General features: G+C 29.7%; 2 protein-coding genes across 4 annotated transcripts; one reads left to right on the forward strand and one right to left on the reverse strand.

Annotated features, from left to right (window-relative positions):
* Nucleotides 1–15,837: 15,837 nt before the first annotated feature.
* LOC100306452 (NADH dehydrogenase [ubiquinone] 1 beta subcomplex subunit 3-B) lies at nucleotides 15,838–16,492 on the reverse strand. The gene is made up of 2 exons (XM_003550159.3): nucleotides 16,276–16,492; nucleotides 15,838–16,039 (listed from the first exon to the last, which is right to left on the reverse strand). Exons 1-2 carry the CDS (start codon nucleotides 16,471–16,473, stop codon nucleotides 16,016–16,018), a joined length of 222 nt encoding a protein of 73 aa, XP_003550207.1. The 5' UTR covers nucleotides 16,474–16,492; the 3' UTR covers nucleotides 15,838–16,015.
* Nucleotides 16,493–16,716: 224 nt separating this feature from the next.
* On the forward strand, nucleotides 16,717–21,381 carry LOC100817632 (2-C-methyl-D-erythritol 4-phosphate cytidylyltransferase, chloroplastic). Of its 3 annotated transcripts, none has more exons than XM_006600201.4 (11): nucleotides 16,717–16,905; nucleotides 16,961–17,056; nucleotides 17,139–17,194; nucleotides 17,350–17,429; nucleotides 17,515–17,597; nucleotides 18,073–18,150; nucleotides 19,059–19,127; nucleotides 19,905–19,973; nucleotides 20,049–20,095; nucleotides 20,342–20,432; nucleotides 21,174–21,381. In XM_006600201.4, the coding sequence occupies exons 1-11, from the start codon at nucleotides 16,717–16,719 to the stop codon at nucleotides 21,258–21,260; spliced, it is 945 nt and encodes a 314-aa protein (XP_006600264.1). In that variant the 3' UTR covers nucleotides 21,261–21,381. The 3 variants fall into 3 exon arrangements, with proteins under 3 accessions (XP_006600264.1, XP_006600265.1, XP_040867189.1); XM_006600202.4 differs by having other exon boundaries at nucleotides 16,973–17,056; XM_041011255.1 differs by lacking the exon at nucleotides 21,174–21,381 and having other exon boundaries at nucleotides 19,891–19,973; nucleotides 20,342–20,438.
* The last annotated feature ends 1,686 nt before the right edge of the window (nucleotides 21,382–23,067 follow it).

Consider the following 23,067-nt stretch of genomic DNA (forward strand, 5'->3'; position numbering starts at 1 on the left):
AGACAATATTATATATTCTCTATTTCTTTTCTCTTTTTGCAATTTGTTCAGAACTACTCCAGACATTAGAGTTAGAATAAAAAATGCAATTCGAAGTCATAATTCGATGTTTGGATGGAGTTTCAAGCCACTAGCTAGTTGGATTAAAAAGGTCGAGATATACATGCATGCAGTGAAATTAAGAAGACACGCATATATATATAATTTGACTACAGAGTTTATATAAATTAATTTTAATTAACAAAAAATGAATATATCAATAACATCTTTTAGTTTTTACCTTAGACAAGTTAAACATAGGAGTAGCTAGCTAATTGGGTTTCTGGGTCCACATGAATAAATAGTGTTGATGACAGATGACAAAGCCTTGATCACAATTTTCAAGATGCTTCAGACAGACCCCTCCAACTCCAATTGCCTTCCTTTTTCGTTTGGGGAAACATGCACTATTTGCCCGTCTCTTCTCAACAGTCAACACTAAACAGAGAAAATACTAATTATTTTTAATTAAAAAATAAACAAAAATTATATATTTTTAAAAACTTCAAAACTTTCACGCCTGAGATTATTTTATTATTTGACTTTTCTTTTCAAATTTATATCAATTTTCTTATTTCTCACGCAATAAATATTTGTTAATATTTATTTATAAAATAAATTAATTTATAAATACTTAACTAAGCAATCCTTTGTTTAAGTTTTGTTTTCACAAATCCCTTATTTGTTAAATAAAACCACTTTGTAAAAAAGTAAAATTTAAACTGTTTTCGAAAATATAATAAATCACTTTTGAAAATTTTCTAAAAAAGGTCATTTATAGAATCTTATTTAAAAATAAATAAGGAAAACGAACCTTATATTTTAATGGACTCTTTATCTGATACTCTTTTCCTTTAAAATAAAAAACTAATACTCTTTTGGTGTATTGAATTTGTCTTTTCAAAGACCATTTTCATTTTTTTCCGTATAAAATTCTAAAAAATATTATTGACATTTCAGTCAAAATAACTTTTAACTTATAATATTTCAATTCAAACATTTCAGTCAAAATAACTTTTAACTTATAATAAAAATCTAACAAACTTTTTTTTTATCATAGTTTTAAGTATGAAATATTTTTTAGCTTTATGAGTAATTAATCTCCATAAAAAATATATGGCTTGCCACTTTAAATAAACTATTTTCTTTCTAATCACTTATTTTTTTATTAAGGAACATTAACACAACTTGAATTTGAGGTTAAATAATGTTCTTTGTACGTAAATAACCTATAAAAATGGCTACAAAAGAAAAATCTTATACAAATTAAATACAAGGATGGTCTAATCAGCACACCCAACTATACAAAAGACTCAACTCGTTTTTACATACATAGTAATTTTGAATATAATCTTAACAATTTAGTAATTGTAGTTAAAACCAAAAAGTCTGTAAAATTAAATTAATAAAAATTCATTTGACAACAACAATCTCAAGAATAGTTAAACGTGTTAGCTATATTATCAATTTGAAAAAGTACAAGTTGAACTTTAGTATCAAATTTTAATTAAAAAAGTTGTATCTCATAAAAGTCAGCACATTATTTATTTATTTTAACTCAAAAAATTCAATTAAAAAATAACGTATTTATATTTAACGCTTTATAATTATTTACACGGCCTCCAGTTTTCTGAGGTGCTATGTTTGAGATTTTGGAACAAATACGTAATTTTACTTAGTGCAAAATGAAGTTTGTGCTACTTATCTAAAGTTTTTTTTTATAAGCTATCTATTTTTTTTTACTGAACCTAAACTTTAAAAAAAAATTATATACGTGGATTAATTTTGAGAATAGTCATAAAAGGTATTGTACCTTCAATTTAATGTATATATGTTGAAAATCCATAATTTTGATAGTATACGCGATGCAGACATTAATTTATTTTACTGGATGACATGTAAGTTAAATATAAAAACTAAATTAAACTTATTTGTGATCTAACTATTAATTATATATTTAAAAGTAGAAAAAATATAATAATAATAATTACGTTAACCAACTATATCATTAATATAATATTTAGTCATAATTTACAAACATACTTATACTTAAAAAAAGAAATGTATATACCTTAGCAAATACTAGTATATATATATAAACGAATAAAATAATTTAAAACTGCCCACAAGCATTAATTCAAACTGTAAAAGACATATGCTGTTATGTGCGGAGCAGTTGTCCAATCCCCCAATTGTATAAGAGTCACCAATGAAGACTGCACGATTAACAAAATTTAATTGAGTTAAATATATTTTTTATATCTAAAAATAAGTTATTTTTAAATTATTATTTAAATATATTTTTGGTCAATTAAATATTTTAAAAAAATTATGATTCAATTTATTAATTATTATTAATTTTATTTTATTAAGTGATGATGTAATGATGTAATAGATCAAACCTAATCACTGATATATAATTATTTATTATTTATTTTTTAAAAAATTAAATTATTATATTTGATTGACTAATAATTTATTTTTAAGAAAACTTCCCCTTCTTGTATCGCAGCATCAAGCCTAATTACCAAGGCCTTCAATGTGCATTGACACCATTAAGAAAAAGTACAAGAGTGAGAAGGCTAGGGTTTCAGCCTCCAACAATACTCTCTCTTCCTCTTGGCCTTTCTACGAGTGCTTGGACGCTCTAATCAACCTATTTGCCATCTCCTTTGCTGTCGCATTGGAAGAACCAAAATCAAGTCGCATTGGAAGAACCAAAACCAAAACCCTTGCTCTTCTACTACGATGGACGAGGGTTACTTCAGGAGGAAGAGAGAGGGAGCAAAGTGGTGGAAGGGGATGAGGAGGTTGGCGAAGGCGATAGAGAGGTTTGGGAAGTTTATGAGAAAGTGGAGGCAGATTGTGGATTTGAAGAAACAAAGGATGAAGATGTTTATGGACACACAGGTTAGGGATTGTTTTCTATTGACAGCGTGGCAGTGATTTCCCTTGGAGATGGAGAAGAAGGAGATCACAAATAATAGTATTAGTGATAATAGTGTTAATAATTAGGTTTGATGACACTTTTGTTTGTCAAAAAAGAATTTGACAGTTAAGCAATCTTCTTTGAATAATTTGTTCAAGTCAAGGATAGCTATAATGTCTTGAAGTTCTTTGTAACGTTGTAAAGTTTGTTTAACTCTTTGTACAGTCTCATAATGTTTTTCACCAAAGATTCAAGGTTGGAACATAGTTGAGATTGAATCTAAAGGATCTATTGCTGGATAGATACCTTTGACAGCTAATCTTTTTAAGATATAAAAAATATATTTAAGTCAATTTAATTTAGAGAACCAGTCAATAACAAGAGCATATACAACAATAATAAATTTTACCAATGTTTTTTTTTTGAATTGGATAGGTCATCAAATTATTAAATATTAATTTATAATTTATTGGCTTAATCATAAATAAAGGTTTGGAAAATATTAATTTATCTCACATGTCTTATTTAAAAGTAAATCTTGTACATTTTTTATTTATTTTGACATTAAATCTTTGTTTGCCAAAAAATTTATTTTTAAATGATTTAAAAATAAAAAAGATCTAAATGATAAATTATTAATTTTGTTATCTTATCATGAGTGTTTATGGGACGGATTTTTGGTTATCATAACATCGGTATAGAATATTAAATAATTTTATTAATGATTAGTCTTTTAAAAAACCTAATTGATCAAACCTAATTAATCATCTTTAGCTAATCTTTCCTCTCGATTAAGGTTTTTTCCATCACTTTTTTAAGCATAAAAAATAAGCCATATAGTCATTGTATGAAAAAAATATTATTATAAAAAAAATTATTTAATAAATTATAGCAAAAAATAATAAATAAAACATATTATTGTCTTTAACTATAATTCAGAGTGGATAATGGTAAAAAAAAGAAGTTAAATAGCCTAGTAGCTTTGTTCCTCTTAGAATAAGAAAAGGGTAAGCGTTCCAATCCTATTTTCTAACTTTTTTTTTATCATTTTAATAATTTACTATTTTTTGTGCATTTTGTTTCCTGTTTAAAAAATCTATACATTTTATTCATTTACTTTAAAAAAAACTTAGCAATATGAGATTCAAATAATTTTATAATTTTTTATCCATATGAATGAACTAAATTACATCCATAATTAATTTTAAATTATTAGTTGCATCCTTAATTACGGATAAAAAATACATCTAACAATTTTAAATTAGCGACCTTCACTCTTTATTTTTTTAAAAAAAATCCTCAATTTAGAGAAGATAATTATCGTCTAAAAATTTCGGCCAATAGAAAACATGAAAATGATCACAAGATTTGTAAAATTAAATTAATACCCAATATTAAAAGCTAAGCCCATCATATACAACATAGTGAATATGTCTTAAATTGAAGCTAGAAAAGCCCATAGAACAAAATGTATTCGTTGTTACATCATTTGGGATGATTCAAAGTTAGGTTACTGTTGATTACTCGCTTATTCTTTTCTTTTAGCAAGCAGACAAATGAAAGGAATATTACATAAAGAGTAGTAGATGTTCCCAATGAAAAGTTAAAAGTTTTTTTTCTCTCTAAAATTAAAAGCAAATTATTCTTGGTCAACTAGATCCTCTTGATAATTTAAAAAGATTTGGTGCATTTTTGCTTTTTTATAAGATGATATTTCTTCTTCTAATCATCCTACTCTACAGCATACTGTTTAATTTCCTAGATGCCCTGCCTTAGGAAACAAGTGGTACCTATGTTAAGACAATCATATTTTTGCTTTGGATCGATGATTTGCTTTGGACATGCTTGTGATGATGAAGACAGCTTATAATAATTCCTTTCCGTTTAAAGCTACAAACACATGTGGTTATAAATCATAGAGCAGTGTTTGCTCATTTGGAGTTTTCCCACTTTTTTATTTGATTTGTGTGTGTGGGTGGGGGGCGGGTGTGTTGTTTGGGGTTGCAAAGCAAGGCCTTTATTTATGTCCTAAGCACTCAATCAACTCAACAATGTGCATGTGTCTCAGCAAGCCAAGGCAACACAGTAGCAGCAGTACTCTCTCTGCAGTTGATGACCACCACCAAATATTTATATCATTCTTGCTATCTTCCTACTCATGGACAACTTTTCTCTTTCAGGAAAGGATCATTTTACACTCTTTCAAAAGCATAATATGCAGACTTGCAAGGCCCTTTGCTTCCTTATGTTTCAAATCTTCAGATCAGATATCAGTAACCAATTTCTTTCCTTCCACTCTGAAACTGCCAGACTGGACTATCATTTCAGCTGTGCCCATACTCATTATTCTTCTTTCATACTACTAGCTATTAAGTTAAAAAAAATATTAAAAAAATCTTTCCCTTTTCATTCCTATGATCAACATTTCTATAATTAGACCAACAATCACGTAAATCAAATCATATGAAATTGTTTCAACTTAACTAGATGTATCAGGTTCAATTCCTGGGTACACAAATGTGTAAAATATCGATAATTAAATTCATTCTAGAAAGATAAAAATTTAAATTTTAGTCCACGAAAGTGAAAAAAGTGTAACAAATTTATTTATCCGTTATCTTTCGTCAATTACTGTTAATGAAAGAGCCTACATGACATATTTTGGGACGAATTTGTTAGCGTCATATACATTCAGAGACGAAAATGACTATTTATTCAAAATATAATTTAATTTTTATCTTCTCTTTTTTTTAATTGTTGAAAGTATAACATTAAAATAAACACTTAAAAAAATAGAAAAACAAACATAAGTTATAACAAACACAATAATAAGCATAATATTTATTAATAAACATAATTTGTTTTTGAAATTTCTAATGTGATAGTATCTTACTCAAAATAAGACTCAAACAAAAAATGTATGACCATTAAGTTAATTATTACAAAACAATGAGACTCAACTTGATTTTGTCAGTATTTAATATTGTCACGATAAAAATTTCAGAACAACAAATAGATTATATTCATTAATCAATATTATGCTTATTATTATGTTTGTTTTAAATTATGCTTGTTTTTCTATTTTTTTAAGTACTTATTGTAATGTTATTCTTGCAACGATTAAAAAAGAAAAAGATGAAGATTAAATTATATTTTGGGTAAATAGTCATTTTCATCCTTGGATATGTAAATCTCTGACAAATTCGTCTTTGAATGTGCCACGTAAGCTCTTTCATTAATGAAAACGGATGAAAATTAACGGATAAATGAATTTATCGCACTTTTTCATTTTTAGGAACTAAAATTTGAATTTTCATCTATGATGAATGTATTCTACATATTCAAAAGTGGAAATGACTATTTATCCTATATTAAATACTTGGAGTGAACTCATGATTCTATCCCACTTGAATATTATTAAGACACTTAAAAAATTGTTTCTATAATTAGCATTGAGATACAAAAATTTAGACAAATTAAGCACCCAGTGTAGACCACAAAAAATTAATAAATGCTGCATGGCTAGTTATTTTCAAGCTCAGGCTCAGGCATGTATCTATCATGTACATTAAACTGATTGATTTGGACTGTGTTTTCTCTCGTTTGGGGACCTCGCTGCTTAATATTGCTTATGAGTTTTGATAGAATCTGTAGTATATGTTTCTTTTTGTTTTTTTTTTTTAAAAAAACTGAAAAGCAAGGACTAGCCGTTGGGAACATTCCCACTGCTTTTAATTTTTGTCTCAAGTAAGAGAGTAAGACCCAAAGCCAAAGGGGCACCCCCATCTCACTTTCTACGTGGCCAAGGCATAAGATTCAAAGTAACGCCACGGCCAATCAACAACTAAATACGATTATGAGCAAAAAAATAAAAATAAGGTAATACTTTTCCTTGTGCACGGTCTTTTATATCCCTTTCACTTTAATTTCCTATCCAACTACCATCTTCCAGCTAACATGAAGGAAGGAGAACGTGACAATTTTAATTGAAGGAGAATATTAGGAAAGAAAGGATCGAATCCATGTCGTTACAACTTTATTTGTTCAGCCATATTCCATATTTATGTAGCATGCTTTCGCATAAAGTTTTCTTCAAATTATAGAAATTTATTTTGATAAAGACTTTTCTAAATAATATCAAACCAATCAATGCAAGTTCTCTTCTAAGATTGGGAACTAATAAACACCCAACATAGGCCGAACGCGATATGACAAGTTCGATCATTTGCTAGCAAGACTTTTAAATTGCGAACAAATCATAATTTCACTCGAATTGCAGTCCCAGACACATTAAAAGCCTTGAAGTTGTAGCTGAAATTGTGGTGATGAACTGTCTTTTAAAACCTTGCTTACTAGGTTTTGATCAATGATAAAGTTTTCTCAGACAAGAGAAAAAAGTATATTCCGACTTCTGAGAGAAAAAATTAAGCACAATTGTTGTAAGGTCACGCATAGTCAAATAACAGTTAAGTCACAGTTGAACTACTTCAGTTTCTAACAAAAGATTAACATTTTGAAATAGTTAATTACTTATGATCGATAATATGGATTTAATTTTAATGAAGTATAAAGAGTTTTACTAAAATACTGAAATTCATTTAAGAGGCTAATATTTTTGACAAATATTTTTCATATTCATGGGACTTGATATTTAATTCTTAATCAAATGTTTAAAAAATAAAATTATCCATTAATCATTAATAGTTTTATATGATTATTGAATCAAGTTTTATCCGTTTATAATTTTATTAAAAGTCTCAATTGTAATTGTAAATGAATAAAAAAAAATGCTATCACACTATTATATATGAAGATTTCTTATTATTGATAATTTTAGGCGTGAGTTGAATCCTTAGAATTTACCCACTAGATCAGATCATGTAATAATTTGTCTGAATATAATACTTAAACTAAACACCAATTTGATAGACGACGCAGGATCTTGCGTAAGAAGGAGAGTAATGTAATGTGCAAATTACATACAATGGATTTTGAAAGCATATCCCGACGAAAAAGTGGATAGAATTATCTTATCTAGATTTTAATGATAAGCTCGAGTGGTGCATGAGAGAGAGAATAGGTGATGGATTTGAGACACTGACCATTTTGATTCAGTTGGGGGACCATAAACTACTCAAACCCCAATACTTGAATACTCTCATTATTGCATTTATGCTAAATGAAGAAAAACATGACCAGTTTTATCCATACATATGAAGTCATTTATTGAGAATGAACTAGAGACCATGACCATTCACTTGATATTTTACTCTCTCTTCTTTCCCTCCACACAGGGAAGACCAACTAGAGTCACAAATCCATCGAGGTTAGCCATTAATACTTGATCAGTTCCCTTGTCCTTTTGTTGTGGGTTCCTGTATTTCTTATTACTAGTGTAGTAGTAGCAGTATTTTCTTATTTAATCCAATCACGTAATGCGAGGGGCTCCACTGCATCGGTTAATTGTGCTGTGTTTCTTCAGGCGGTATGCTCTAATTAATTGGTGGGTGAATTGAATGATGTTAAAATTCTCATTTTTTTAAGCACTAAATATAATTAATTCGTGTCAAATTTTAATTTCATCGCTATATTCTTAAAAGTCTAAAAAAAATACACTGATTTAAAACACGTCGAACATTTACAAACCAATTAACCTGTAGCTATAAGTTTCTTATATAGACAATATTTAAATGTATTGTATTTTCATTCATATTTTAATTATTTTCTGACATTGTACATGCCCATGCATATAGAAATATGATATGATATCGAATTACCGATGTACAAAATCTAAACATCCAATGCTAACATTCAAGATTACAAAGTATTTTATACACACATGATTTATCTGAACTGGATATGTAGATAGTGGATTTGAGGTAGATTGTTGATGTACCTTAGATGGATGAATGATCGATCGAATGATGAGATAAACTCTCGAACAGAGCTAGTTTTTGTGTGCTAGATAGTCAAGGTCTGAATATCCTAAAGTTGATCGAGGCTCCAATGCAATTAAAACACTGTAAATAATGGATAGGTACTTATCCCAACAGTTAAGTCAGTAATGATCCCACAAGAGTAGTGATATGTATTAAATGCGTACATACTTACAATGATATATTTTGATAATAATCAGAGATTAAAATATTTAAAATTTAAATTAAAATTTAATATAATTTTTAAATTTCTAAAAAATTTAAAGGTTATATTTTGAATCTCAATTATCATTAACTCGTCATCATCATTATGATTGTCATCACTTACACTAGTATGATCATTGTTATCGTCGTTGTCGTCGTCATTACCGTTGTCATTATCGTCATTGTCATTGTTGTCACCACCACCATTGTCGGTGGCAACGATGGTGGTGACGACAATGACAATCATGATGGTGGTTGTAATAGTGATTATGGTGGTAGTAGTAATGACGATGAAGGTTATGAGAACAGAGGTGGTAATTGATGATGATAGTGATGACAACAACAATTATGGTGGTGACTATAACGGTGATAGTGATAACCATGATAGTAATGAATTAATTGAAATATTTTAGAGAGTGATAATTGAAATCTTTATTGATTTATTTATTATTGTCTAGTTAATCTTTCAGAGATTTGATGGTATATTAAATTTTAATTTGAAATTAAATATTTTAATTTCAATTATTTATTATTTTTAATCTTGATCCTATAGTTGTTATTAATTTTCTCACATAAGATAGTGTTCGCATAGGAGTTGTGCTCTCTTTCTATAAAGAGACTTATACTACTTTATGAAGAATAAGTGAACTATTATAATAAGAGATTTTGAGACTTTTGTGATGAATAAATTTTTCATGCATGCTTATCATAACAAGGTGTTTTTCCTCCCTAATTAAATAATACCAATATTGTCTTGATTCCTAAAAAGGATAATCCTATATGTATGAAGGACTTGAGGCCTATTTAACTTTGTAATATTTTATATAAAATTGTTTCCAAAGTTTTTGTTGATAGATTATTTTTTTTTCCAAGTGTATTTCTTTAGAGCAATTTGCTTTTGTTGCAAGCATGTCTTTCTTTGATAATATACTAGTAACTATTGAGATTGTTCCCTGTGTGCATTATAAAAAAAATTAATACTAGTAAAACATTTGACAAAGTTGACTGGAGTTATCTTTAAACAATTTTAGCTTAATTGGGTTTTCATGATCAATGGATTACATGGATGAGGATGTGTTTTGCTTATGTTAATTTGAACATTCTTGTTAATGGTGATGGAATTGGTCTTATTAGTCTTGAGAGAGGGTTTCGTCAGGGTGATCCAATATCACCTTATCTTTTTATTATATATATGGAATGACTAATATTCATGGTATTAAGGTATATAGAGGAGCTTCTTCTAACATATCTTTTATTGTGGATGACTCCTTTATGTTTTGTTGGGAAAATGAAGAGGAGATTGAATCTTTATATGCCATTTTTGATCAACTTGAACATACTTCTGATCAACACAAACAACCTTCAAAAGTTCAAATTTTTTTTTTCAGCAAAAATACTTTTCAAAGTACTTGTAAGTTTATATCCAATTTCCTTGGTGTCTCTAAATGTTTGGGCATACACAAATACTTTTGTCTACCCTCTATGGTGGGAAGAAAGAAGAAAACTATCTTCAAATAGTTGAAGGATCAAATTTGGAGGAAAATCGAACATTAATTATCTAAGCATGTATCATAAGATGACAAAGAAGTTCTTATCAAAGCCATCCTCAAATAATATATGAGCCCCTTTTAACTTCCTAATGCTTTGGGGGAGGAGATCCAATTAAAGAATGAAGAATTATTTTTGGTGGAGTTCGAACAAAAATTCTTTTAACATAGGTGACATTAATTATTTAATAAATCTTCTTTTATAATTTTGTATTGTTTTAACAAATTAAAATTAAATAATAAAAAGTAGGAGTGAAAAAGCTTGTCTCAATCCAATTGATTAAATTCAAACAATTGTATATCAATAAAATTAATTTGCGTACTTTGGTGTTATATTTTGTGTGCGTGTGAGATTGTATATCTTTGCATTGAACTTTAATTTTATACTACTTTAAAGAAAATTAGTGGTGGTGGTGGTAAGGAGCGCAATCCAAGAGTGGGAGGGACGTACGCATGCGAAATCTGGCATGATCTACTAGTGAAAAAGCTTGTCTCTCTGCATTAAACTTTTTCATTCAGGTGTCCATGTTGGAGGGTCCCACCAAATTTCAATTTTTTTTCTTCTTCTTTCTAATGGGTAAAGAGTAAAGACATGGAAGACGAGCTTTGATCAATCAGTCAGAGATATTCCTCCATTTTTTTTTTCACCAGCGCCCAACAGAGAAACTCACGGTCTTTATGTCACACTATTATAATAGTGAATCAGTACGTATTTACTTATTGCCAACACAAATACCCGATTGCATGCGGAGCACAAGATTCGTACGTCATCGTCATTCATTATTATGTTTCTTTTATCAAACTTGTGCAAATCATTACAATTATTATAACTAATGCTTGCAACCCATTCGCTTAACTCATTAGAAGCTTTAACTACTACTAATTAAATGAAGCTTTGTGATTTTTTTTCCCACTTACTATTTCTCATTTCGGGAATATTGTTTTTGGTTGAATCCATGAATCCTTGGTGGGCAATTGAGGACCAACTTTTCAAGATATTAAGATGTAATATTTAAGAAGTTAATAGTTCCTCATAGATATTTTTTACATGTACATAGACTAAAAAAATAGATCTTAATTATTTATTTAAATATTAAAATTATTTATCAATTATATCATATTATATATATATATATATGGCTTTGCTAGATGTCATGTTATATCAAATAACGAAAAAGAAATTTTCTTGAATGACTAACCAACCGGTAAGTGCTTCGGTGTTGTGTAATGACCAAAACCAAAACAGAGCCGCTGGGCAATAACTATATATATATGAATTAGAAAGAGCTGACTTTTATAGTTTATTAGTTAGGGTTGTGGTGAATGCTGATGTTAACATATGCAGAAAAAGAGATTGGTGCAGTACTTGCAATAAATTAAGAAATACAAAATCCAATTCCCTATGAATGTCATTAACCCATCTCATTCTCAACGATTAAGCTGGCTGGCATTGAATAGGAAGAAAGGTTTGTCTGAATTTGCCACAACCAAGAAATGAAATGAAATGACAGGGTTACTATAATGGGAATCTCATGTCATGCAATCATTTACTGGAAATGTTATGAGGTGGATGTAGCGTGTAAGAAAACCCCTCAGACAAATGATTGTGACAACAAAACAAATCAAAGCAAAGTACATTATCTGTTTAAATTTCAGGAACTTTTTTGCAATGCATGCATATATATGTCCATGGATGCATGCCTGTAATGTAATGTGCCTTTTTCCTATTGCTCTCTCTCATAAACGCGCGGGCAAAGTTTGCACTTTGCAGTGCAATTGATTAAGATATATAAAAAAAAAAACTTGTCTACAACGCATCCAGAGTTAGGGAGTCCAAAGCTACCAGAGCCGCAGACTTATGACAAGACTTTTGTTAAAATAAATGTTTTTTTTAAGTTTAATGTCCATGTCTCACCGGACAAAACAATTATGATTGAATAATTATATAATTTTTTTTTTATATTATTAGTATATAATTTTTTTTCAATGAGGAAAATTGTTTTTAAGAGGTTACGGAAAATAATCAAAATATTTTCAGTTTTCTTAAAAAAATTCAATTTTAATTTTATGATTTTTTTAAATTATTTTTACTACAGTATATTATTACTTAATTACGCCTTATAATGTCTGTCTTGGAAAAAGTCTTTTAAAAATATGACTAAATTTTAGCAATATGTTAAAAAAATAAGACAAGGATTTTATAAATCAATTTTTTATTGAGGGGATCAATAACACTTTCTCCTAATTATTTTTTTTTTAAAAATATAATGTTTAAAATTATTAGATTTTAAGAAAATGAATAATGAAAATAATAAATAACTTTTAAAAAATTATTATTGAAGTAAATTGATTCCTCTTTTTTTTATTATACACATTTTTGTTTTGGTGCACAATTAACAATACAAGCAAACTAATAAGATATTTAATGCCCAATACCTTTTTAATATTAATTATCTTAATATAATAATTATTATTATAAAATAAAATTTTATATATTCTATTATACGTTATAAACATTATATTATATAATATAACATAAATATATAAGCAGATGGTTTTTTTTTACATGTCACATATGTGTTGAGAAATATGCAATACCAAAATAACTCATTTTACGTACGGTTTCCTTCGTTTTTTTTTTTTGTTTTTTTTCCTACTGTTAATTGAATAAAAATGGTAATTGTCAAGCGAGAGTGATATGTGAGTGGAGTGAAAACGTGCCAAAGAAGAGGAAGTATGATATGAATAATTTTGACTTTTCAATTATATTATATGGTAGATAAAAAGTCGTTCAATAGTTCATTGAGTCCGTATTTGGTTTCATATTAAGCTCTGTAAAATTCATTAAATATCAGTTAACGTGATTTGAGACAAATATTCATAGATTAGGTTTCAAGTCAATGAATTGACTTTGTATTTAAAATTGATTATGAAATACAGTAATTTTTGACAGTTTTAACGTTAAATACAAAAATATTGAATTTTACTATATTAAATCAATTTTTTTAATGCTCACCTAAACACATATTGAGTATGAGTTGCAAGCTTTTATTTTTTGTTCTCTTTCAACTATTTTTAAAATCAAACACATAACAAATAATTTTATATTATACTATCTCTTATTTTTTTAACAAATCAAATGAACTTTAAAGGCATAGCAAATGATTTTTGGTGGATTTGGGGCATCTCCAAACAAAAGTTAGAAATTAATCATTCTAGGTGCTGAGAATCATTTAAGAAGATAATTACTCCTAACATATGTTTTTTCATACAGTCATATCACATGGTTATTAAGCAATTATAAAGATGATAATCGAATTCCAAACTACATGCTTAAGGCACATATCATATGGTTATGAAGTGATTATAAAGATGAATTTTTAGAATTAATGAAAAGCAAAGTTAACAAAAAAAATATGAGCATTATTAAATTTCTACCTTTCTTATTCTTATATGCATTTCTTAATTTTTATAATTTTTTATGCATACTTTTGTAAATTTTAAAGGAAATGGAAACAAAAACTACATTAATTTTCAATAAATTAGAAAGCTTTGTTATATTTATAATTCTAAATAAAAAATATTCATTAATTTAATACCTAATAAGTACGTAACTTTCTGTGAAACACATCCAACGATTTTAGGATACACTTTTGTAGCTAAAACACTGTATTACTTGATGCAGTAATCGAATATTTCAAAGAGATAAGAAATTATTTTTTTAGTGAGTAGTAATTGATTACAATAGAGAGTAATATATTATCATATAGAATTATGATTTTTGAAAACCTGTGAAAAATAATTAATTACCTAGTAGAGTAACCATAAAAAAATATTTTAAACAATAGAAAAAGTAGAACAAGGAAAAGCAAACTGTATTGCACCTACAGTAGACGATTCACACACAAAAATATATTCCTAAATATGTTTGGTTCAGGCATAAGTGCGGCAATCTTTGGAACAGACTGAGCTTTATTAGCAGTTTTTTTCGCTACTTGTATGGGTCCCTATGAATATGAAAACAGAGTAACAATTAAAAATGATCATATGGATATCAATTATCTGATAAAGAAATAATGGAACTGTACAGTGTGTAAATAACATTGAAAAATGTTTTGTACACGTCAAATTTAGCTAACAAAAATTTGTTTCCTATGATTTTGAGAAGCCGTTTCGAGATGCTAATATATGAAAAAGATATAAGATCAATTTTTTCATTATAAAATAATGGAACAAAATAGCATTGCTCTTCTCAGTTTCATTCAAATCAAGTCAACAATGTTGTAGCGTATAGGTCTATCTAGTTGTTGTTTCCCCGTTCTTTTAACATGGCATTATTTGTGTATGCATTTGTAGAAACTTCCAAATCATATGAGACTCATCTTCATAAATAAAACGCAATTTCTAATTTTCAATTAGACACAAATCACTCATGCACATAAGGATATTCTGGTGCTGATTGTCCAGCAATTCGCAGTTTTGGTATCTAATATTGTACACCACGCTATAGCGAGAGAAAAAAAAAAGAATAATTTGCAGTACAGCAAACTAACCACAAAATAAGTGAAGACAGGTCAGATATTACCTATGAAACTATGCAAATATCAAATGGATTCCAAGGTTATTTTTTAAACACAGTGATAAAGGGTGGTCGTCTCACAGTTCTTGGTTCTCCCGTACATTCACCCATAGAAATGATATGTTTCTCTTACATTAAGGTGGTTCTTAACAAAAACTTATCATATATGAAACGGATAATAACATTATCACGAACCAATTGCAATCATGTGGTATTAACATGATTTACAATTTTGCTTAAACAAAACTTTTACGTGGTAAAGAGTGTGTGGTGCGTTTACACTATAGAAAACAGAGAAGGGTATAGAGAAATAGAGCTAAATCCTGGAATTCAATTACCCGAAGCAAACAAAGATACTAATCCTACAATTCAGTTTGACTCCACATTGGCAAGAGGGAAGGAATCGATATGCACTATGCAGCTCTCATGGAGTTTTAAATTTTCACATGCATAGAGTGAAAGTTCAGTTTTTGTCCCTAAAATTGGCATGAATCTAACTTAAACATTAGAACATTGTCAGCACTGGTCCTAGTAAGTTAGGGAGTAAATGGATTGAAGGTGAAATAGCAAGAACGAAATGAAGTATAAAGGTAGAGAAAAAAGTAAAGTAAATTGAGTTTCATTGTGAATGCAAATTGAAGGCATAAAATGTAGGCATACAAGACAACATAGTGAGTGCCAAAGAAGCGAACACGGTCTGAAATTTAAACATTAAAGGCTGCGAGAACATGCTAGCAAGCTTATTAAGTGATGATGGAATGGAGTGCGTCCGTCCAAACGTTTAGTGGTGATCCCCGGCTTTCACCTGCAAGAGCAATCAATCTAGTTGTTGTAAGCAATCCCGGAGTGTTTGATCTGATCTCACAGTGCACAGAAGATAACTAATCAATCATTCGCAAATTTGAATAATTATATAAAATAGAAAAGGGAACCCTAGACCTAGAGCAAGTGCGTTCCGTTCCCCCAATCCCTTTCAATAGATTCTCAATAAGATAAAGGAGTGTGTGAAGTGAATTGAAAAAGGGAAAACAGAAGAGCTACGTGAGAAATCGAATGAGGATCGGGAGCATAGAGCCTATTGTAGACTTGTTCGCCGACGAGGTAGATACCGAAGGCGACGACGGCGATGCCAAGGCCAGGGGTGGCGTGGCGGAGCTGATTGGTGAGCATCGGATGCTTCCTCCATGCATCCCTTCTCCTGAAGAACTCTCCAGTGTGTTTTCCACTTCCAGATCCCATTCTATTCTTCCCTCCCTTCCTTCCTCCTCACCCACTCGCTTTGCTTTGCTTTTCTTTCTTTCCTTCCACCCTTACTGGGCTCCCGAGACCCGGCCCAAATCACCACGCTATTTAAAGCCCATTTTTTTCTTCTATTAAGCAGTGGATGAAACTGAAGCCCAAGAAGCCCATGGGCGGGCGGAGTGTGATGTTATGATGATTTTGGTTAGGGTGTGGTGTGCAGTGGCAAAGTGAGAGTCAGAGATGGTAGCTATTGGCTTTGGAGCCCCTCCTTCTCCACTTCCGTTTCATCTTCGCCTGGCTTCCTCTCCTTCTCCTTTGGCCTTCCCAATAATCCACAAATTCCAAAACGCAGGCAAGTCAGTGATAACAATCTGTTCAAAGAAAAATGCAAAATCAAGGGTGGTCACTCTCTGCTCTGCACCTGTGCAAGTAAGTGCTCGCTTAGAGTTTGATTCAAATTATTATATGAATAAATTGTGGCAAGGTTGATATGCAGGAGCAGGAGGTTAGTGATATTACTTTGAGAGAGAGAAGTGTTTCGGTTGTCCTATTGGCTGGAGGGCAGGGCAAGAGGATGGGAGTCTGTTCTCTTCCTAAACTTTTTTCATTTCCTTCTCTTTTCCCACATCGCATATGGCTTATCATTCTATTTCTTATCACAGGCTAGCATGCCAAAGCAGTATCTTCCTCTTTTTGGTCAACCCATTGCTTTGTATAGGTAAATCTAAATCAACACAACCTTCGTTAACTCTGCATAATCTCTACTCACTTTCTCAACGTCCCATTCTGTATTCGATTTTTATTTGTATCTTTGCTCGCTACAGGTGCTTTATATCGTGTTTCATTGCTTTCTCATATGCCATTCCTTTGCAGTTTCCACACTTTTTTTCACCTGGTTCAAGTCAAAGAAATTATTGTGGTTTGTGATCCTTCATACAAGGACATTTTTGAAGGTTTTTCCCAACCTTTAGCTTTGCTTTCTTTTATATACCATGTTTTTGCTTTGCCTCTTGGTTATCAATATTCTTTTTTGCTCAGATGCAAAGGGAGATTACCAAGCAGAACTCAAATTTGCACTGCCTGGAAAAGAAAGACAGGATTCTGTTTATAATGGCTTTCAGGAATGTGCAATTTTTTAATCTTAATAATGGTTTATATTCATGCATTCTTTGTCATTTTTTTAGTTTAATTCTATTTATTTCTTACTTCCCCCCCAATAATGATAATTCCCACCCTCAAAAAAAGGAAAAGCAATCTGAAATGTGGTTGGATAACCAGGATCTTGCCAGTTACGAAAACCATTTTCTTGAAAATATTTTTTGATAACTATATAGTTAATTCATTCATAATAAATCTTCGATAAAAATGTCTTGGTCAGACCAATATTAATAGGTTGGTTTTCTAGTCATCCACATTTTCAATGAATTTCAAGTTTTCACACACCCAAATATAATGTGTTGTTCAAAATCTTGAAATTCAAGATATTAATTTAACTGTAATTCACATGACAACATCTGTCTTATTATTGAGTTGTTGATCCCTTTAACACCCACAGATCCTTATATAACTATTAGATGCTCTTTTATGTTTTTGCAGGCTGTTGATCCTAACTCTGAACTTGTTTGCATTCATGATTCTGCAAGACCTTTGGTATTATCAGCAGATGTGAAAAAGGTCTGGGTTCAATAAGTTTCTCTTGCTCAAGTTTAAGTCCATTGCTTTTGATTTTTCTTAAAGTTAAATATTCACGAAGGAAATTCAACAATGTTACATTAGTCAGGTGTGAGTGAAATACAGAAGAATTTGTGTCTTCCATCAGCGATATAGTTAGGAAAATGTCAATTCTGTATATATATATATATATATATATATGCCATGTTAACTGGCATCAAGCATGTATCCATATTGGACACTTCAAATACTCCTAGCTCCTAGCCTAGCTACATTTAATAAGTTTTTACTGCTATTTTTTTTAACTTGTAAGCCAATACTACAAATGGGAGGATTTTCAGAGAGTTTCGCTAGCATTTCTCTTACAATAATTTGGTGAATTATAACATTTTATTATGTTATAGACTTATAGTGGCTCATAATTTTGTGTTAATTTTATATTAATTTAAAGCATTGTATTCTAGTCAATTTTGTCCTATGTTTTATACTATTAGTTGTATTCCTGTTTTTGAATTGTATCATCCGTGTCTTGTGTTGCATCTTTGCTTTGTAGGTTAGTGTCAATGATTTATATGGAACAAGAGCTAAAAAGCTCTGGTTTATTATTAACACCTTAATCACACTAGAGTGTACAGATCATGTTGAGGCTCTCTTATATCTAGAATTAAATAACTGAACCATTTCTGATGGCACACTCCTGGTAGAAGCGCTTACATTATTTGGATTTATCTGTACTATTTTACTGGATTTGAATGCATAGTTTGTCTGTTTTTTGTCATGGGCATCTTTCAAATTCCTATGAATGCCTATTAGTAATTTGCCTGCCTCCTCCATGCCTTTGTGGGTTCTCTCTCCATTTACATTTCAATGGATTCATATAAGAGAATACTTTTTTTGTGTTCTGTATTTAGGTCCTTAAAGATGGTTTATTGAATGGAGCTGCAGTTCTTGGTGTCCCTGTGAAGGCCACAATCAAAGAGGTATTTACTAAATGTTGGCACATGTCAATTCCCTCAACTCAGTTATTTTAAATGGTTGATGAATTTTCTTTTTCTATAAAAGTGAATTTGATATCTCCCACCTACAAAGAATTATGTAGAAAATTTCAAATCCAAATGTGATGAACAACTTTATGCAAGAATCCACATCTATCTGTGTTTGGTTTGGCCGTGAGGACCCAAAAACCAGCGTCCTATCATGATTTTCCACCACACTAGAGAGTAGTAGGTTTAAGTCTACCATTATTTTTTGAACATGATCCACTGTATTTTGAAACACACTACATGTTTTCCTTCGAGTGATAACAAATTACCGTTCATCAGGGTTGCGAATTTAGGTTGTCTTCCTTTCAAGTAAAATGCATTTTTTTGCAGCTATATTCTTTCTTCTTTCCCCTGCTTGTGTTGAATCTCTTTTTCTTTTTGTTATGGCATCTGATCCACAAGCTTAATTTTTAATTTCTTTTGATGTAATTTTAGGTTCACATCTGTGAATAGATGGAGGTCAGTTGTTCGCTTTACATTTATATAACTGCTGCACAACTATGGACAAGTTTTTATCTCAGCTGTGTTTTTGTTTACACTCGATAGAAGTAACAATAACTACAGGAATATTTGTGCACGTATATTCATTTTTATTTTGAATATAGATTAAAATTTTTATTTTGAATAGGCTCACTGCTCATATATTCATGAATTTAGTATTTTTCCTGCGTGATGGGTAAAGGTGATGAAACTTGTATAGCAACCTTGCTGCAGGCAAACAGGGAGTCGTTTGTTGTTAAAACACTGGACAGAAAAACGCTATGGGAGATGCAGACCCCACAGGTCACACAATAATAATGTATATCTCATCTTTGTTGAGAACCTGGCCAATTACTTAGGTGTTATCCATTTTTACAGGTTATCAAGCCTGAGTTGTTGAGGAAAGGCTTTGAGCTTGTAAATAGGTAGTTTCTCATGCTCATTCTTAGTTTAATTACCTTATTAAATCCACACATTTTTGCCATTGTTATGAACGACAAGGAATGAAATATACTGTCATAGTTTCATAAGGATTCATACTTTATACGAACTTATACAAACACTTTCTCGTCCCAAATAATTTGGTTTATTATTTGCAACAATGTTTAGAAGATACATCCTTCATCCTTTATGAGAATGTAACGGGTATCTTGTGCACAAACTCCTTGCAGGGAAGGTCTTGAAGTTACTGATGATGTGTCCATTGTTGAACACCTAAAACATCCTGTTTATATCACTCAAGGATCTTATACCAACATTAAGGTAGGCAAACTTCTCTCGATTTCTTCTCTACTCGAGTTTGGTAGATGATTATTGATTAATCTTGTTAAACCATACAAAGCCTTGTATTGTAACTTTACATTGCCATGTGATGTGATCCTGTCTGTAGCTGGCACACATTTATGAACGCCAAATAAAATTTGATTGAAAGCCAATCTTCAAACACAAGTTGTGCCCAAAATGGACCTACCAAAATAGTATACAATAAATCATTCAAAGCTTCTGACTATAAATAACAATACAACTGCTATAAACATTAATACAGAAAATACCATTCTTCCCCGTAGAGCATTTCGCCAGATTTCCTTGCCACCTACTTGGATCATTAAATTTTTATGTCACTGTTTAACCACCATAGCATAGGATACCATTCTCGACATTCATATTTTACAAAATCCTCGTCCTTTTCACATCTCCCATACAAGTTGCATGTCCAGCACTTTCTTCATGCCTTTTGCACCCACCAACCTCTTCAAAATCCACACATTTTTGCCATTGTTCTGCATACAATATTTACTGCTGGCTTAATGTTTACCAACAAGAAAACATTCCTTCACCTCTCAACGCATAAATCATGTCCTCTTTTAACATATTTTTTTCTTAATTTTTATTTAACCAAAAGCAAAAAGATTTTCTTGGATTTAACTTTATTTATATACACCATTGCTGAAAAACAATACTTATACTACCACTATATATACTCACTGCAAACTGTTTTTGCAGGTGACTACACCTGATGACATGTTACTGGCAGAGAGAATATTGAATATAAATGATGAAGACAATATAGTCTTGCCAGTTCACCTTTGAAGGGAAATCATATCCTGCAAGATAAGATAGAACTGGAAATCTTCTTTTTCAATAAATAGCGATCAAACAATGAACTTAAAAATCCTTTAGTCTTGTTTATCTTAGATTTATGATTAAGTTAGTGAAGTGTTTTAAGATAAAATATCAAACTTATTGGAATTGATATTTTTTTGGGTATTTAATTGAGCATTTTTACAAGACAACGATGTTCGGGTACGCCCAATGTGGTAGTTAAGTTCTTGAATTTTTGGCAGATAATTAATCATATACACAGTCAATAAAAAACATCCTTATTTCAAAAATATATGTGGTGATATTTAGTTAGATAATAGTGTAAATTTTACGTTATCAGTCTATTTTAGTTCAATTCTATAATTTATTTATACCTTAATTACTTATAGTTTAGTTTATCTACATTATACTATTACAATTTGCTTTTTTTCATTGTAATTTACTACTTCTTTTGTTTTAGTTTTCATAGTTGGTTTAGAAGGCTTCATAAACCTGGGCACAAATAAAATCAGTTTTGTATAATATGATTGATTGTTGAAGTAGCTCGTATATATTTATAAAATCTAACATATGATTGACAACCCCTGAATAAGGATATTTGTAAAAGTATTAATTTTAAAGAATTTATTTGCTTACGTGATAAAATAAAATCTGTAAATAATAATTGAATTAAGATTTTGTTGTGTTAGGACTATTTCATTTATTAATAAATCGTCGGTTCGAGTGAAATTAAACTAATTAAATAAGATTCAAGTCTTTAGATATTTTATACTAAAAAAATATGACTATAAAAAAAATTATTCTATTCACTTAGGCTTGTTTGGTTTAGGAAAAAAAAATGAAAAAAATAATAAAAAAGTAAAAGGTGAGATGAATTTATAGGTTATTTAATATAAAAGAAAACAACGTTAAAGTTTTTCATTTCTTTCGTATGCTTGTTCAGAAAATAAAATAAAAAAATGCATATAAACTTATATAAATATCCCTATAAAAAGCATGTAAAAGTAAGATTATTTTATTCTCTTCAATAATAATTTTTTTTTCTCAAATAGGAGAGAATACAAAATGTATACGTCTCATCAAATTTTAATCTTTCTTTTTATATTGTCAAAAAATTAAGTTAAAATATAATTTTCGTCCTTTTAATTTTTAAAATTTTTTATTTTAGTCTTCTTATTTTTTAATTGAGATATTTCATCCTCCATTTTTAAAAAGTTTATGAGTCTCTCACTTTTAAAAAATTAGTAATTTTGATCTTTGTGATCAATTTTAAATGTTGATCCATGTACTTTATAAACAAACGTAGACCAATACATATTTGTTTATTGTCCACATGACACATGTTTTTTAATTATTTAATTATTAACAAACTTAATTTATTAAAAAAAATTAAAAAATACATAATTAAGTTTGAAAGTAAAAATTGATTAAAATCGCATATTTTTTTAAAAGAGACAAAATGTCTAAATTAATTCAAAAAGAGAGAAAAAAAATTATGTGGATCTCAGAGTATCTCATGATCTATTTTGATTCAAAAATTTATCTTTTATTTTCATATTTTTTTTTATTTTTATCATCTAAACCAAACACATCATAAATATTGTTTGTATCAATGAAATTAAAGTAAACAAGGGATGCGAAATCAGCAATTTGACGAAAAAAATATAACACCATGGAATTTTCGTGACAAACTTGAATGTCATTACCTGATAGTCCTGTAATTTTTTGAAAAAAAATGTGATATTAACCGTGTCTGTTTGAGCATCATGTTGGTGAGAATCACGTCCAATTCCCA

Source organism: Glycine max, chromosome 17 (genome assembly GCF_000004515.6).
Source record: "Glycine max cultivar Williams 82 chromosome 17, Glycine_max_v4.0, whole genome shotgun sequence".
NCBI lineage: Eukaryota > Viridiplantae > Streptophyta > Magnoliopsida > Fabales > Fabaceae > Glycine > Glycine max.

Bases quoted from the DNA above. Each gene is read 5' to 3' on its own strand.
- LOC100306452 (XM_003550159.3), bottom strand. From the start codon at position 16,473: ATGGGATCTGGAAGTGGAAAACACACTGGAGAGTTCTTCAGGAGAAGG. The intron at 16,040-16,275 runs GTAGCTCTTCTG...TTGCTCTTGCAG, and splicing joins ATCCTCATTCGATTTCTCAC to GTGAAAGCCGGGGATCACCA.
- LOC100817632 (XM_006600201.4), top strand. From the start codon at position 16,717: ATGGTAGCTATTGGCTTTGGAGCCCCTCCTTCTCCACTTCCGTTTCAT. The intron at 16,906-16,960 runs GTAAGTGCTCGC...AATTGTGGCAAG, and splicing joins TCTGCTCTGCACCTGTGCAA to GTTGATATGCAGGAGCAGGA. The intron at 18,151-19,058 runs GTCTGGGTTCAA...TTCTGTATTTAG, and splicing joins TATCAGCAGATGTGAAAAAG to GTCCTTAAAGATGGTTTATT.